General features: G+C 43.8%; 2 protein-coding genes across 4 annotated transcripts in view; both read left to right on the top strand.

Annotated features, from left to right (window-relative positions):
• Nucleotides 1–12,889, top strand: part of LOC106582810 (kazrin) — a 168,342-nt gene extending 155,453 nt beyond the window's left edge. Inside the window, exons 6-11 of one of the 3 annotated variants that reach the window (XR_001323388.3) lie at nt 4,019–4,155; nt 7,539–7,709; nt 8,351–8,531; nt 8,721–8,882; nt 9,200–9,326; nt 12,753–12,889. Coding sequence is in view for 2 of the 3 variants with exons in the window: in XM_014166261.3 (XP_014021736.1) it covers nt 4,019–4,155; nt 7,539–7,709; nt 8,351–8,531; nt 8,721–8,854; nt 9,200–9,373 (797 nt within the window). In the remaining variant the exon portion in view is untranslated. Of the gene's footprint in view, nt 1–4,018; nt 4,156–7,538; nt 7,710–8,350; nt 8,532–8,720; nt 8,883–9,199; nt 11,610–12,752 lie in introns of those variants that run through there. The other 2 variants (XM_014166262.3, XM_014166261.3) reach the window with 2 other exon arrangements.
• A 486-nt stretch (nt 12,890–13,375) lies between these two features.
• On the top strand, nt 13,376–16,050 carry LOC106582811 (kazrin). The gene is made up of 5 exons (XM_014166263.2): nt 13,376–13,677; nt 14,962–15,063; nt 15,257–15,423; nt 15,541–15,658; nt 15,789–16,050. Exons 1-5 carry the CDS (start codon nt 13,402–13,404, stop codon nt 15,945–15,947), a joined length of 822 nt encoding a protein of 273 aa, XP_014021738.1. The 5' UTR covers nt 13,376–13,401; the 3' UTR covers nt 15,948–16,050.
• The last annotated feature ends 861 nt before the right edge of the window (nt 16,051–16,911 follow it).

The raw sequence follows: 16,911 nt of genomic DNA, 5'->3' as shown, positions 1-16,911 counted from the left end.
CTTTACTCAGTACTTTGTTGAAGCACCTTTGGCAGCGATTGCAGCCTCGCGTCTTCTTGGGTATGGCGCTACAAGCTTGGCACATCTGTATCTGGGGAGGTTCTCCCATTCTTCTCTGCAAATCCTCTCAAGCTCTGTCAAGTTGGATGGAGAGTGTCGCTGAACAGCTATTTTCAGGTCTCTCCGGAGATGTTAGATCGGGTTCAAGTCCGGAATCTGGCTGGGCCACTCACGTTTAGAGACTTGTCCCGAAGCCACTCCTGCATTGTCTTGGCTGTTTGGTTAGGGTCGTTTTCCTGTTGGAAGGAAAACTGGACAAGAAGAATACCTATGTAAGAATACTGTTCATTGACTACAGCTCAGCATTCAACACCATAGTACCCTTTAAACTCATCATCAAGCTAGAGGCCCTGGGTCTGAACCCCGCCATGTGCAATTGGGTCCTGGACTTCCTGACTTGCCGCCCCCAGATGGTGAAGGTAGGAAACAACATCTCCACTTCGCTAATCCTCAACACTGGGGCCCCACAAGGGTGCGTGCACAGCCCCCTCCTGTACTCCCTGTTCACCCATGACTGCGTGGCCATGCACGCCTCCAACTCAATCATCAAGTTTGCAGACGACACAACAGTAGTAGGTTTGATACTGACAACAATGAGAGCCTACAGGGAGGAGGTGAGGGCACTCGGAGTGTGGTGTCAGGAAAACAACCTCTCACTCAACGTCAACAAAACAAAGGAGATGATCGTGGACTTCAGGAAACAGCAGAGGGAGCACCCCCCTATCCACATCGATGGGACAGCAGTGGAGAAGGTGGAAAGTTTTAAGTTACTCGGCGTACACCATAGACAAACTGAAATGGTCCACCCACACAGACAGTGTGGTGAAGGCGCAATAGCGCCTCTTCAACCTCAGGAGGCTGAAGAAATGTGGCTTGTCACCTAAAAGCATCACAAACTTTTACAGATGCACAATTGAGAGCATCCTGTTGGGCTGCATCACCGCCTGGTACGGCAACTGCACCGCCCACAACAGCAAGGCTCTCCAGAGGGTGGTGCGGTCTGCACAACGCATAACCGGGGACACCTACAACACCCGATGTCACAGGAACAAGGACAACAACCACCCGAGCCACTGCCTGTTCAACCCGCTACCACCCAGAAGGCAAGGTCAGTGCAGGTGCATCAAAGCTGGGACCGAGAGACTGAAAAACAGCTTGTATCTCAAGGCCATCAGACTGCTAAACAGCCTATCACCAACACAGAGAGGCTGCTGCCTACATACAGACTTGAAATCATTGGCCACTTTAATAAATGGATAAGTAGTCACTTTAATAATGCCACATTAATAATGTTTACATATCTTGCATTACTCATCTCATATGTATATTCTGTATTTTATACCATCTATTGCATCTTGCCAATGCCACTTTGTCATTGCTCATCCATATATTTATATTTATATATATTCTTATTCCATTCCTTTACTTAGATTAGAGTGTATTTGGTATTTGTTGTGGAATTGTTAGATTACATGATAGATATTGCTGCACTGTCGGAACTAGAAGCACAAGCATTTCGCTACACTCGCATTAACATCTGCTAATCGTGTGTATGTGACCAATACGATTTGATTTGATTTGAGGTGAACCTTCATGCCAGTTCTAGGTCTTGAGCGCTCTGGAGAAGGTTTTCTTCAAGGATGTCTCTGTACTTTGCTCTTTTCATCTTTCCCTCGATCCTGACTAGTCTCCCAATCCCTGCCGCTGAAAAACATCCCCACAGCATGATGCTGCCACCACCATGCTTCACCATAGGGATGGAGCCAGGTTTCCTCCAGACGTGATGCTTGGCATTCAGTCCAAAGAGCATCAGACCAGAGAATGTTGTTTCTCATGGTCTGAGAGTTCTTTAGGCGCCTTTTGGTAAACTCCAAGCGGGCTGTCATGTGCCTTTTACTGAGGAGTGGCTTCCGTCTGGCCACTCTACCATAAAGGCCTGATTGGTGGAGTGCTGCAGAGATGGTTGTCCATCTGGAAGGTTCTCCCATCGCCACAGAGGAACTCTGAAACTCTGTCAGAGTGACCATCGGGTTCTTGGTCACCTCCCTGACCAAGGCCCTTTTCCCCCGATTGCTCAGTTTGACCAGGCGGCCAGCTCTAGGAAGAGTCTTGGGGTTCCAAACTTCTTCCATTTAAGAATGATGCAGGCCATTGTATTCTTGGGGACCTTCAATGCTGCAGAAATATTGTGCCTCGACACAATCCTGTCTCGAAGCTCTACGGAGAATTCCTTCAAGCTCATGGCTTGTTTTTTTCTCTGACATGCACTGTCAACTGTGGGACCTTATATAGATACAGTTGAAGTTGGAAGTTTACATGCACTTAGGTTGGAGTCATTAAAACTCGTTTTTCAACCAATCCACACATTTCTTGTTAACAAACTATAGTTTTGGCAAGTTGGTTAGGACATCTACTTTGTGCATGACACAAGTCATTTTTCCAACAATTGTCTACAGACATATTATTTCACTTACAATTCACTGTATCACAATTCCAGTGGGTCAGAAGTTTACATACACTATGTTGACTCTGCCTTTAAACAGCTTGTAAAATTCCAGAAAATTATGTTGTGGCTTTGGAAGCTTCTTATAGGCTAACTGACGTAATTTGAGTCAATTGGAGGTGTACCTGTGGATTTATTTCAAGGCCTACCTTCAAACTCAGTGCCTCTTTGCTTGACATCATGGGAAATCAAAAGAAATCAGCCAAGACCTGAGAAGAAAAATTGTACACCTCCAAGTCTGGTTCATCCTTGGGAGCAATTTCCAAACGCCTGAAGGTACCACGTTCATCTGTACAAACAATAGTATGCAAGTATAAACACCATGGGACCACGCAGCCGTCATACCCCTCAGGAAGGAGACGTGTTCTGTTTCCTAGAGATGAACGTACTTTGGTGCGAAAAATGCAAATCAATCCCAGAACAACAGGAAAGGACCTTGTGAAGATGCTGGAGGAAATGGGTACAAAAGTATCTATATCCACAGTAAAACGACTCCTATATCGACATAACCTGAAAGGCCGCTCAGCGAGGAAGAAGCCACTGCTCCAAAAACCACCATAAAAAAGCCAGACTATGGTTTGCAACTGCACATGGGGACAAATTGTACTTTTTGGAGAAAAAAAAAGCGTGTGCGAGCAAGGAGGCCTACAAACCTGACTCAGTTACACCAGCTCTGTCAGGAGGAATGGGCCAAAATTCCCCCAACTTATTGTGGGAAGCTTGTGGAAGGCTACCCGAAACGTTTGACCCAAGGTGTAAACTTCTGACCCACTGGGAATGTGAAGAAAGAAATAAAATCTGAAAGAAATAATTCTCTCTACTATTATTCTGACATTTCACATTCTTAAAATAAAGTGGTAATCCTAATTGACCTAAGACATGTAATTTTTACTAGGATTAAATGTCAGGAATTGTGAAAAACGGAGTTTAAATGTATTTGGCTAAGGTGTATGTAAACCTCCGACTTTAGCTGTAGGTATGTGCCTTTCCAAATCATGTCCAATCAATTGAATTTACCACAAGTTGTAGAAACATCTTAAGGTTGATCAGTGGATACAGGATGCACCTGAGCTCAATTTCAAGTCTCATAACAAAAGGTCAGAATACTTAAGTAAATAAGGTATTTCTGTTTTACATTTTTTATACATTTGCAAACGTTTCTAAAAACCTGTTTCTGCTTTGTCATTATGAGGAATTGTGTGTAGATTGATGAGGGTAAAGAGAAATTTAATCAAATTTAGAATAAGGCTGTAACGTAACAAAATGTGGAAAAAGTGAAGGGGTCTGAATACTTTCCGAATGCACTGTAACTGCATATTTGACCCAACCTTTGGTCAAATCCATTAGTCCTGATGTGTGTGTGTGTGTGTGTGTGTGTGTGTGTGTGTGTGTGTGTGTGTGTGTGTGTGTGTGTGTGTGTGTGTGTGTGTCCGTGTCCTTGTCCGTGTCCCACAGCTATGAAGTCTGACCGTAAGCGTCTGAAGGTGGAGAAGGCCGACTTGGTGAACCAGATGCAGCAGCTGTACACCACACTGGAGAGCCGGGAGGAGCAGCTCCGAGACTTCATACGCAACTACGACCAGCACCGTAAGGTACATTACACTCAACTACAACCAGCACCATAGGGTACATTACACTCAACCACGACCAGCACCGTAAAGTACATTACACTCAACTACAACCAGCACTGTAAGGTACATTCCACTCAACTACGACCAGCACCGTAAAGTACGTTGCACTCAACTACGACCAGCACCGTAAAGTACATTACACTCAACTACGACCAGCACTGTAAGGTACATTCCACTCAACTACGACCAGCACCAAAAGGTACATTCCACTCAACTACGACCAGCACCGTAAAGTACATTACACTCAACTACTGTCAAGCATGTCGTAAGGAGAGGACCAAAACACAGCGGGAATATGTACACTCATCTTCTTTATTACGGACAAAGAAGGAAAAACCCAAAACAAACATGTATACAAAACACAACGACGAATAACAGACCGGTAAGGCACAAAGCTATACACAGCACAATCTCCCACAAACTAACAGGTGAAAACAGGCGACCTAAGTATGACTCTTAATCAGCAACAACGATGTACAGCTGTTCCTGATTGAGAGCCACACCAGGCCAACACAGAAATACACAACATAGAAACCCTAGAATACAAAACAAGAACATAAACCAAAAACCCCGGAACACATAAATCCAACACCCCTCTACATACACACACACCCCAAACCATATAAAACAAATACCCCCTGCCACGTCCTGACCAAACTACAATAACCAATAACCCCTTATACTGGTCAGGACGTGACAACTACGATCAGCACTGTAAGGTACATTCCGCTCAACTACAACCAGCACCGTAGGGTACATTACACTCAACTACGACCAGCACCAAAAGGTACATTACACTCAACTACGATCAGCACCATAAAGTACATTACACTCAACTACGACCAGCACCGTAAAGTACGTTACACTCAACTACGACCAGCACCATAAAGTACATTACACTCAACTACGACCAGCACCGTAAAGTACGTTACACTCAACTACGACCAGCACCGTAAAGTACATTACACTCAACTACGACCAGCACCGTAAAGTACGTTACACTCAACTACGACCAGCACCGTAAAGTACGTTACACTCAACTACGACCAGCACCATAAAGTACATTACACTCAACTACGACCAGCACCATAAAGTACATTACACTCAACTACGACCAGCACCGTAAAGTACGTTACACTCAACTACGACCAGCACCATAAGGTACATTTCACTGAATTACGATCAGCACCTTAAAGTATTGTCATGACGTTGGCCTGTGGGTAAGGTTTATGACCCCCCCATAAATACCTTTCTCCCTTCCCCTCTCTTTCTGACCCTACTGAAGGACTTGAATAGCCTGTGTTAAATATAGAGAGTCTGGGAACATCAAACAAATGGGGAAAAGGAACCATATTTTGGTAATAAAACCAGTTGGAAATATGCTTGGGAACGTAATGAGTATGGATGTCAGTTCGGTTGTCATCTGAGACATTATGACTGATGACAGGACGACATAAACTGTACCTGAGAAAGTATACACCCTCTAGTTATCAGAGTAACATGGAATTGTTATGCAATTGAAATGTTTGATATTGAAATTGTTTGTTAGGAGATTAAATGTAATTTTAGCTTCCAAATGAGAGAATTGGGTTTTCATAAGGAAAGTGCCCTGCTTGATCAGTGGCCCACCCCTGTGAAGAGACAGGGGTTATAAACGATGAAACACATCCTTCCCCCTCTCCACTATATAAGCCTTTGACGAAAAGATAACCACATGTTCCAGTATGTGAGGTCTGCAGCCTCTACGTTAGAAGGACACACGTCAAGTACAGAACTAAGCCAACCTCGGCGTGAGCTTTGGTGGCGAATGGTATGAACTTTGAGGTTATTCACTACAGAAGTGATACTTCCTAGCCGTTGAGTTAGCAGCAGCCGCTGTAGACAGGGGCTAGGAAAGGACGGGCGACGGATCCAGTCTAACAGACAGACAAAGCTACCACCACGTATCCAATTTACCACCAGAGACATTCTTCCGAGGACAGGAAGATCTGTTGGCCAACACGGCCAGCATCTAGACCAATCTACCGAAGCGCAGCTCAGAGTAAATATTTATTGCATTTTCCTTTTCCAAATGGGCGGTAATTTAGAATGCATAAGATAATGTATTTACGATAGCATAGCTGCTGTTTCTTTGTTCCTAAGTCTTCCCGCTCTTTCATTCAAGCCCAACCCCCTTTCCTTTGTATAACCAGCCATCATACAGGTTCCGTCCACCAGGACGTTTTCTGTATGACATCATTTGTATTCTGTGTATATGTAATTCTGTGTGATTAGTTTAGGTATTTAGTAAATAAATCATTAAACCCAATTTGGTATTGCTGATTCAACTTGTTAGCCAGGGTTTGTGAAGATAGCCAAGAATTTACAACTTTCATTATGAGACTGAAAATAAGATAAGGGTTAATATTGACTGCTATCGATGTAAAATATGACTAAGTATTTTAAGAGTTTATTCGGAAGATAACGGCTCTATAAACGTTCTTCCGTGGTGCCCCGACTTTCTAGTTAATTACATTTACATGATTAGCTTAATCAGGTAATATTCATTACAGAGAAAGCATTTTATAGGTTAGCATGTCATATCACTTAATCCGGCATAGCCAAAGACACGACAGTATGTTACACTCAACTACAACCAGCACCGTAAAGTATGTTACACTCAACTACAACTAGCACCATAAAGTATGTTACACTCAACTACAACCAGCACCATAAAGTATGTTACACTCAACTACGACCAGCACTGTAAGGTACATTACACTCAACTACAACCAGTATTTAAAAATGTAATAGAATGTATGCACTCTACTGTAAGTCGCTCTGGATAAGAGCGTCTGCTAAATGACTAAAATGTAAATGTAACTACAACCAGCACCGTAAGGTAATTACACTCAATTACAACCAGCACCGTAAAGTCCGTTACACTCAACTACGATCAGCACCGTAAGGTAATTACACTCAATTACAACCAGCACCGTAAAGTCCGTTACACTCAACTACGATCAGCACCGTAAGGTAATTACACTCAATTACAACCAGCACCGTAAAGTCCGTTACACTCAACTACGATCAGCACCGTAAGGTAATTACACTCAATTACAACCAGCACCGTAAAGTCCGTTACACTCAACTACGATCAGCACCTTAAGGTACATTACACTCAATTACAACCAGCACCGTAAAGTACATTACAATCACTATACATACAGTAGCCAGATACACTCCAAGTATTTCGACTTAATATCACTGGGATTCATTGAGCAGTCAAGTGCTCACACACTGGTTTAAGGCAGTACTACAGTGTATCTTCTGAAGATTGACCGTGTCTGTGTGCTCTACTGTAGGAGAGTGAGGATGCTGTGAAGGCCCTGGCTAAGGAGAAGGACCTGCTGGAGAGGGAGAAATGGGATCTGAGGAGGCAGACCAAAGAAGCTACAGAGCAGGCCTGCATCCTGCGTTCTCACATGGACATGAAGGAGAACCGCATCAAAGAGCTCGAGGCTGAGCTCACAATGGTGAGACACACGCACGTACACTCACACACAGACACACACACACGCAATGTGACACGCACACGCTGATATGCACTGACACACACATGCTGTGTTTTGCTCTGTAACGGAATTTATGCATTTTCTGCCTGGTTGCGGAGCTCCTTAGAGAGCCTATTGTCTGTCTGTCTGACTGAGAGATGGCCTCATTATTCACTCCATGTCCTTAATTCCTCTCCGCTGCCAGTCAACAGCCAGCCCACCTCCTCTGTAGGGCTATGCTAGCTCCTCACTACCCTCAGCAGCAGCTGATAAGATTTATCAGATCTAAAAGACTATATCTCCGTCACTGTCAAGTGCTCACAGACAGAGAATTATGCTAACCCTTATGGAGTGATCTGTCCCATCTAACCCCACACACATTTCAACACATTGTGCTATGCCAAACATAAAGCGTAAAAGCATATTTCAAATCAAATCAAATTGTATTGGTCGCATACACATATTTAGCAGGTGTTATTGCGGGTGTAGTGAAATGCTTGTGTTAGCATATTTTAACGTGTGTGTGTGTGTGTGTGTGTGTGTGTGTGTGTGTGTGTGTGTGTGTGTGTGTGTGTGTGTGTGTACCACTGTATCTTACCACCCTGTGTGTGTATTTATGCCAGGCGAAACAGTCCCTGGCCACGCTGACTAAAGACGTGCCGAAGCGCCACTCCCTGGCCATGCCCTCAGAGCCGGTGGTGAACGGCAGTCAGGAGTGGGCGATGCAGGGAGACCTGCCCCTCACCGCTGCCATCCGCCAGAGCCAACAGACCCTCTACCACGGACACACTGTGGACCGCCAGGGTAGGCTCGTCTGTCTGTCTGTCTGTCTGTCTGTCTGTCTGTCTGTCTGTCTGTCTGTCTGTCTGTCTGTCTGTCTGTCTGTCTGTCTGTCTGTCTGTCTGTCTGTCTGTCTGTCACACACACAAACAGCACAACCATTACTGTATTGAGGAGTATAGTGTGTCTAATGTGTGTGTGTCTCTTCTCTAGCGGTGGTCAGGGTCAGTCCCTGTCACTCCCGCCAGCCCTCCGTCATCTCGGACGCGTCGGCGGCTGACGGGGATCGGTCGTCCACCCCAAGCGACATCAACTCCCCTCGCCACCGGACCCACTCCCTCTGCAATGTAAGAGCTGCCTGGCCTCCCCGACCAAGTAATCACACCTCCACAATTCTCTATAAGTACCTTTCTGTACTCCTCTCTGTTCTGTTCTGTCTGTCTTTCTTTTCTCTGCCTGCTCTTTCCCTTGGTTTAGTTCTGTTAAAGTATTAGTTTACTGTAGTTCTGTGATTTCATCTGCAAGTTGTTTGTGAGAGAATCTCCCGGTTCATTTACTAACCTGAATGTCTGTGTGTCCTCTTGCCCTCTTGCCCTCTCTCTTTCTCTCTTTCCTACTCCCCTCTGCCCCCTCTTTCTCTCTTCCTGCCCTCCGTCTCTCTTTCCTCCTGCCCTCTCCTTCCCCTGGCCTAGTCTATGGAGGACCTGGAGGACCAGAAGCGTAAGACAAAGAAGAAGGAGAAGATGAGTCTGGGCTCCCTGTCCCGGGTGTTTGCTCGGGGAAAGCAGCGCAAGTCAATGGACCCGGGCCTGTTTGATGGTACATCCACCCCTGATTATTACATAGAGGAGGATGCCGACTGGTGATGGTGTATGTGGATTTCTGTGTGGGTCTGGTTGTGTGCATGCAGATGTGTGTGTGTGTGTGTGTGTGTGTGTGTGTGTGTGTGTGTGTGTGTGTGTGTGTGTGTGTGTGTGTGTGTGTGTGTGTGTGTGTGTGTGTGTGTGTGTGTGTGTGCGTCCGTGTGTGTGGTTGGGTGGGTGGGTGTGTGTGTGTGTGTGTGTGGTTGGGTGGGTGAGTGGGTGTGTGTCTGTGGGTGTGTGTGTGTGTGTGGGTGTGTGTGTGGGTGGTTGGGTGGGTGAGTGGGTGTGTGTGTGTGGTTGGGTGGGTGTGTGTGTGTGTGTGTGGTTGGGTGGGTGTGTGTGTGTGTGTGCGGGTGTGTTGCCGCGTGTTCCCAAAAGAAAAACTTGAGAGACAACTGCTGCCCCCAGATAATGTACATTATCCTCAAAAATGTATGTATGTAAATTAAATATATATTTATAGATGTACATGTATGCATATGTATATATGTTTACATGCATATAAATATATAGACGGGATTATTATGCGTTGACATGTTTATGCTGTGTTATCTTTTATTTGTCTTAATATATGTTTCTTTTTTTATAACTGGAGACTTGAAGGACAGCTGTGCATATGTAAATAGAAGTCATTCTGCACCTAGTGTTTGTAAATGTATTTTGTCTGATAACGGTTTTATTTTAGAGTTGCTTTTGTCATTCTTCTGGACTTTCTCCCATCCCAGTCTTATTTGGCCCGTTCCTGACATCCTCATGAAAGTATGAATGAGGAATTACCCTCCACATTGTAAATGGAGACTAAACATACTAGCACAACCCTGCTCCGAACCCAAGTATACTGGATCACTGGTATCATTTAGTAATTAAAAAAACATTGAAGTGTATGGAACAACCATGTTTCTGACCGTGAAACTAAATAGTAATAATATGACAATCATAAGGACATTTGATATTGTAGTTCACAGTAGACCAGTTAGTCTGCTGTTTCAGAATCGTCCCACTATACAGCAACAGTAAGGACTTTGAGCTACCTTTTGTTGTGCCACTGTAGTACAAGAGAACCTACTACAGCTGGGGGGAGAAGGCCTTATTGCTTATTCTGTCATATTGGACAATAGGGGAGGAACAATATGTTTAAATAGCCCACTGGGCAGCATTGACAAATAGGATAGCATTAAATAGGATGATGCTGTGAGTGCCAGAGTGTGTGATCTGAATAGTGTGTTTGTATAGAGATAGGTTTAGGAGTATGGGAATGCTAGCTAGCTAGATTATTAATATGTGCTTGTTTGTGTAGGCCTCCTGCTCTGTTCTACCCATGCTGAATGTTTCAGACATCAATTGTTAAAGACTTACAGTACCCTGCCCAGCAGTAGATGTGTTTGATCGATCCATATACATTTCTTAAACTGAATGCTGAAAACCAAAATAAGGTTCCAAAATAATGGTTTTACAACAGGAAGCAAAAAAAAATTGGAACACACAAAATAATTAAATGTTTGTGACTCACACACACACACACACACACACACACACACACACACACACACACACACACACACACACACACACACACACACACACACACACACACACACACACACACACACACACACACACACACACACACACACACACACACACACACACACACACACACACACACACACACTGTTTGAACGCATTTTAAATTGCCAAAGGTTCAAGTTTGGTCTTTGATCAAACAAAACAGAGTCAAGAGTAGATGTGTGTCACTGTTAGCAATGCCTTGTAAGATCGCTTTTGTCCTTATTGAGTTGACAACTATGTAACGTGCCAACGGTAAGCATAGGACTGTGCACTAAAACCCCTGCATGATTATCTGTGCTGCTTTGGTTAGGAATCCATTAGTTAGCAGTGAAAATAACAACCTCAAGCGTTCTCTGTTGTTCGTATTCGCTAACCCCCCCCAAAACAAAACCCATTCCCATTTGTCATTCTCTTGCATCATTCTGGATGCAATGAAAGTTTTTTTTGGTTTGTTTTGCTCTTTAGCATACAACCCCTCCTCATTTCTTACATTTGTGATTATGATAATAATCTGTGTAATGTTTTGTCATTCAGGAGATGTTGCATAAAAGAGTAAATCTATTAAGTATTTTATTTAAAGAACAAGAAGTAACTTCTAGGGTAAAAATGAACATGATAAATGATTGAAATAAAATCTTATTTTAAAATAAAACCAGCAACCAAGTATCCATGTGACGTTTTTCTGTTCCATGTCTAATCTGTTCTTGTGTCCTGGTGCCCCTCTCAACACTTCCTCTCTGGGCCATGTTGGATGGCGACTCCCTCCTTCCCTCACTCCCCAGAAAAGATACCCTCGTCTGTGATTTACCAAGTGTTTGTTTCCAGACTGTGGGGATCATTCATAAAACCATACTGAAGGGAAATGACCTCCTGTGCTACTGAACAATTCATAGAGATTGTACTTCTGTAGGCCTCACTCTCAGCATGTTGACAAGGTTGAAGGAACACTGGCTGAACACTTGCTAATCGTCCTGGATTTTGCAGAGTACTTATTTGTGGGAGGCTTGTTTAAACAGGTTGTAAATTCACAGCAGATGTTAATTATGATTAATGTGTTGCGTTTCTACTTTGTCTCAATATTTAATATTTGCCCCTAGTGACTAAAAGTTACTCCATCCCCACCCGATCATTCAAACAGACATTCAAACTCAAACCTTAACCCAATCCACACAGCATTTGCTGAACAGTAAAACCATAGACTGACTTTTAGTAAATGCATACTAATAGTTGTATTTAAAATAGGTTTTCCTGTATTTGTCAATGCTTGAGTCACCTGCTCAGTTGTGGCACCGGTTCTCACTTTGTAATATACATTGTAGTGTGATGAGCCATTCATTAATGTCCTCATTATGGCATCGAATCAGTACTCTAGACTGTAGAGAGACCTCAATAATACACGGCTGTTGTGAATTACTCTGGCACCATCTTCTGGCTACATAGAGCAGTGGCTGACTGTTCGTAATAGTCCTAAAGCGGTTTTTACACTTTCCTGGTCTCTTGTTTGAGAACCTCTGTCAGTCAATCGCTAATACTCCTGTCATGAAATGGCATGTTTGATGTTAGATGCCGGGGGACATTGTACAGGTTGATGGGAGTTGTCCAACAATCCCATGTGTTTCAGTAGACGGTACATATTGTAGGCATGTCAACATTTTACAGAGGGGCGTTAGTAATATCCTAGGTACACAGTTATATATCCTCCCTTTTCTACTGTTAAATTTGAGTTGGATGAGTCATTTTTGCCTCTCAATTCCTTTGACCCCAAACCCCTCCCCTGTCCTGTACCTCTACTTCCCCTGACCAATCCTGACAGACTCTGACAGCCTCTCCAGCCTATCAACACAACAACACAGCCTATCAGACGGAGAGGAGCAGCTGGACCGCCTCCAGCAGATGGAGCTCATTCGGAACATGCCCATGTCACTGTGGAAGGCAGGGGCGGTACAAGCCTGGCTGGAGGTTGTCATGGCAATGTCCATGTACCTTCGTGCTTGCTCGGAAAACGTCAAAAGTGGGAAGGTATGGCCTCCACGCTTCCACATTTAACAAGTACACATCCACTTTAAGTCTGATTTCTGGACTTGTTTTTACAAAGCTTGTAATGACGGTAGCAGCGTTACTAAGAATCCCTCATCTTCCCAGGAAAACCTGGATTTCGGCATGCTTTCCTCCCTCATAGAATCTGCAATAGATCTAGTATTTCCTCGTCCATGCTTGCTTGCATGTTTGTGCCTTAGTCTGTGAGTGCTGTGCAGTGGAGGTGTAGATTGATGAGAAGAGTGCTCTGGGTGGGTGTCCCCTGGCTGCAGGTGCTGCTGGGGCTGACAGACGAGGACCTGGAGCTGGGACTGGGCATCAGTAACCCCATGCACCGCAGGAAGCTACGCCTCGCCATCGAGGACTACAGGGAGGCAGAGGCTGGCCAGGGGTGAGCTGGAACATCCACACACACACAAACAGGCATGTATGCACACACATTGCTGAGTATGACCGTCTCAAATGTTAGGCTATCAAAGGCTGCTGAAATGGACCATCATTGGGTTGCCAAATCTTGGTTGAGTGACATCGGGTTGCCCCAGTATTCCCAAGCCTTCCAAAGCCAACTGGTGGACGGCCGGGTGCTCAACTCCCTCAGCCGACGAGACCTGGAGAGACTCCTGAACATCACCACCCAGTCCCACCAAACCAGCCTGCTCCTGGCCATCCAGCTCCTGCAATTGCTCAACTTCGACAAAGAGGTCAGACCTGTGTTCATTATCAATACTGTGACATTAGAGTGACCTCTCATCCTCTCCTCCCGGTGTGTTTGTGGAGTGATTACAGTAGTAACCATACAGTAGTAACCGTACAGTAGTAACCGTACTGTTGTAACCGTACAGTAGTAACAGTACAGTAGTAACAGTACAGTAGTAATCATACAGTAGTAACCGTACAGTAGTAACAGTACAGTAGTAATCATACAGTAGTAACAGTACAGTAGTAATCATGCAGTAGTAACCGTACAGTAGTAACCGTACAGTAGTAACAGTACAGTAGTAATCATACAGTAGTAACAGTACAGTAGTAATCATACAGTAGTAACAGTACAGTAGTAACCGTACAGTAGTAACAGTACAGTAGTAATCATACAGTAGTAACAGTACAGTAGTAATCATACAGTAGTAACAGTACAGTAGTAATCATACAGTAGTAACAGTACAGTAGTAATCATACAGTAGTAACCGTACAGTAGTAACCGTACAGTAGTAATCATACAGTAGTAACCGTACAGTAGTAATCATACAGTAGTAATCATACAGTAGTAACTGTACAGTAGTAATCATACAGTAGTAACAGTACAGTAGTAACCGTACAGTAGTAACAGTACAGTAGTAATCATACAGTAGTAACAGTACAGTAGTAATCATACAGTAGTAACAGTACAGTAGTAATCATACAGTAGTAACCGTACAGTAGTAACCGTACAGTAGTAATCGTACAGTAGTAATCATACAGTAGTAACAGTACAGTAGTAATCATACAGTAGTAACAGTACAGTAGTAATCATACAGTAGTAACCGTACAGTAGTAACCGTACAGTAGTAATCCTACAGTAGTAACCGTACAGTAGTAATCATACAGTAGTAATCGTACAGTAGTAACTGTACAGTAGTAATCATACAGTAGTAACCGTACAGTAGTAACCGTACAGTAGTAACCGTACAGTAGTAACCGTACTGTTGTAACCGTACAGTAGTAACCGTACTTTTGTAACCGTACGGTAGTAACTTTACTATTGTAACCATACAGTAGTAACCGTACTTTTGTAACCGTACGGTAGTAACTTTATTATTGTAACCGTACAGTAGTAACCGTACTGTTGTAACCGTACGGTAGTAACTTTATTATTGTAACCGTACAGTAGTAACCGTACTTTTGTAATCGTACGGTAGTAACCTTACTATTGTAACCATACAATAGTAACCGTACTGTATTATAACTGTATATTAACAGTGCAGTATGTGTGTGTTGTTGGTGTGCAGGTCCTGGAGGCTCGCCGAGCCCAGTGTGAGCACAAGGACCAGGACCCAGTGGTTTGGACTTGCCACAGAGTCATAAAGTGGATCAGAGACATAGACCTAAAAGTGGGTCCTTTTCCTAGTGCAGAAACATCAGAATGCACCTGGATTCCATTCAGACTGTCTCCGTTTTGGGCCAGTAGACTGGTGTATACACTGTATAGATCCTGTTAGGGGAGATTGAGGCAAATTTAGCCAAGTTGTTTGTTTGCCATTGTTCTTGTTGGATAACATTATGTCCCTATGTCTCACTGGTCAGGAGTATGCTGATAGTCTTCATGGCAGGGGAGTCCATGGTGCTGTGCTGGCTCTGGACCCCTCATTTGATGCAGATGCCATGGCCAAGGCCCTGGGAATCCCCAGCCATAAACATATGCTTCATCGGCACATGTATGAGGAGATGAAGGCTCTCTCCATCCCTGCCAGGTGATTGGTCTCCCTATATCATTTACGTTTTTAAGGTCCTTGGCAATAAGTAGAATGTTTTGTTGAATTTACAGCAGTGAAGTTAATTGACTCTTCCCTTCTTCCTACCCCTTGTAGGCAAACTAGTGTGGAGCAGGATTGTGAAGTGCCGGGAACGGGAGCCCCACCACAATCCCCTTCTGCTGTTAGCCGCTATAACGAGGAGATAGTGTCTATGAGACGAAGGTCAGGCAAGGTAAGAAGAAGCTACTTTAACAATTTTATTTATGAAGATGTCTCGACAAATGGTAGTTAATCAAAATTAGGCTGGACTGTTCCACTGGGTATGAATTCTGTTTTGACTTATTCTTCCTCTAATTTCCCAGAGTCCTCTTCGGTTTAACTCAAAGATCGCCATTGGACGGGGCCTTGGTTACCATGGCAGCTGTGGATCTCTGCCCAGAGAGGCACGGGTGCAGGCTGTGCCCAGGACAAAGGGAAGTCCCATGCACACCTACAAGAGTGTTGAGATCACCAATGTCTGAACTGTGCCCTGTGGGGGATACAGGTGGTTAACTCCAGGTGAAAAGCATTCAATATCAACAGAATTGCTGTTTTTTGACAATCTAAAATAAATCAAAATCTTCATTTTTGGAATTGACCATTTTATTTTCAATTTCAGAAACATTTTATTTATTGTTCTACAGTAAATGTCAATATATCAGTGGACAATGCCTTATGTTTGAATAGGAGAAAACTATGAACATGTTGTAACATTCAAAGCTCCACTTTGCAGGAAAACTGGTGGCATGTTTCCTTTCAAAGAATGACCATCACAGCTTTTCTTTAAACAAGGCATCTCTTGTAACATATATCGAGGAACATTATGGTAATAATGTGTTGCTGCGTATCAAAAGTCCCTGGAGGGTGAAAGTGGTCTGTTCCTGTTGCCATGTCAGGAGGATGATCATTCACTTTGGCCAGGATCTCTGGAGGGAAGAAGTACGCCTGATGTCTCGGTCCTTTGACGTCCATGCCCCGTTTCATATATCTCACTGCCTGGCCTGGCCTGGCCGGCCTCCCTATGCAGGAAAGTGATTACGGCCCGGCCTGCCTGGGTTTCCTGGCTCAAATCAGTTGCAGATGTCCACTACTTGTCTGGAACTTGGAACCCATATCTTCGGAACCAGCCATTCCCTGGGTTCCATGTAAGTTTATAATTACATTCCATATTGTGAGAGATAACTGGCCTTGAGTTAAGACAACAGCCGTCAGGAGAATAAGGTGGGGGAGTGGGGGAGTCTGGAAAATTAGGTACAGACTACAGTTTGTTATGTTTGTCAGAAATATAATACAATTCCATGTAAACATGCTGGGAAAATTCCTAGAAACTACAGAGGCCACACAGCTTTTCATATTGTTGAATTAAACTCTTGTTTGTTATTTGCAAAGGAGTCTTTAATTTCATTGTAAATATGGTCAAATATTACATTCTAATATTCAATTCAT

This window comes from Salmo salar, chromosome 22 (assembly GCF_965601325.2).
Source record: "Salmo salar chromosome 22, fSalSal1, whole genome shotgun sequence".
Classification (NCBI taxonomy): domain Eukaryota; kingdom Metazoa; phylum Chordata; class Actinopteri; order Salmoniformes; family Salmonidae; genus Salmo; species Salmo salar.
The sequence above is the reverse complement of the archived record's forward strand: the minus strand, read 5'-3'. Positions and strand labels throughout refer to the sequence as shown.

Excerpts from the sequence above, each read along its gene's own strand:
- LOC106582811 (XM_014166263.2), top strand. The coding sequence starts at position 13,402 with ATGTATGCACACACATTGCTGAGTATGACCGTCTCAAATGTTAGGCTA. Across the intron at positions 13,678-14,961 it reads TGCTCAACTTCGACAAAGAG|GTCCTGGAGGCTCGCCGAGC; the intron begins GTCAGACCTGTG and ends GTTGGTGTGCAG. Across the intron at positions 15,659-15,788 it reads TGAGACGAAGGTCAGGCAAG|AGTCCTCTTCGGTTTAACTC; the intron begins GTAAGAAGAAGC and ends CTAATTTCCCAG.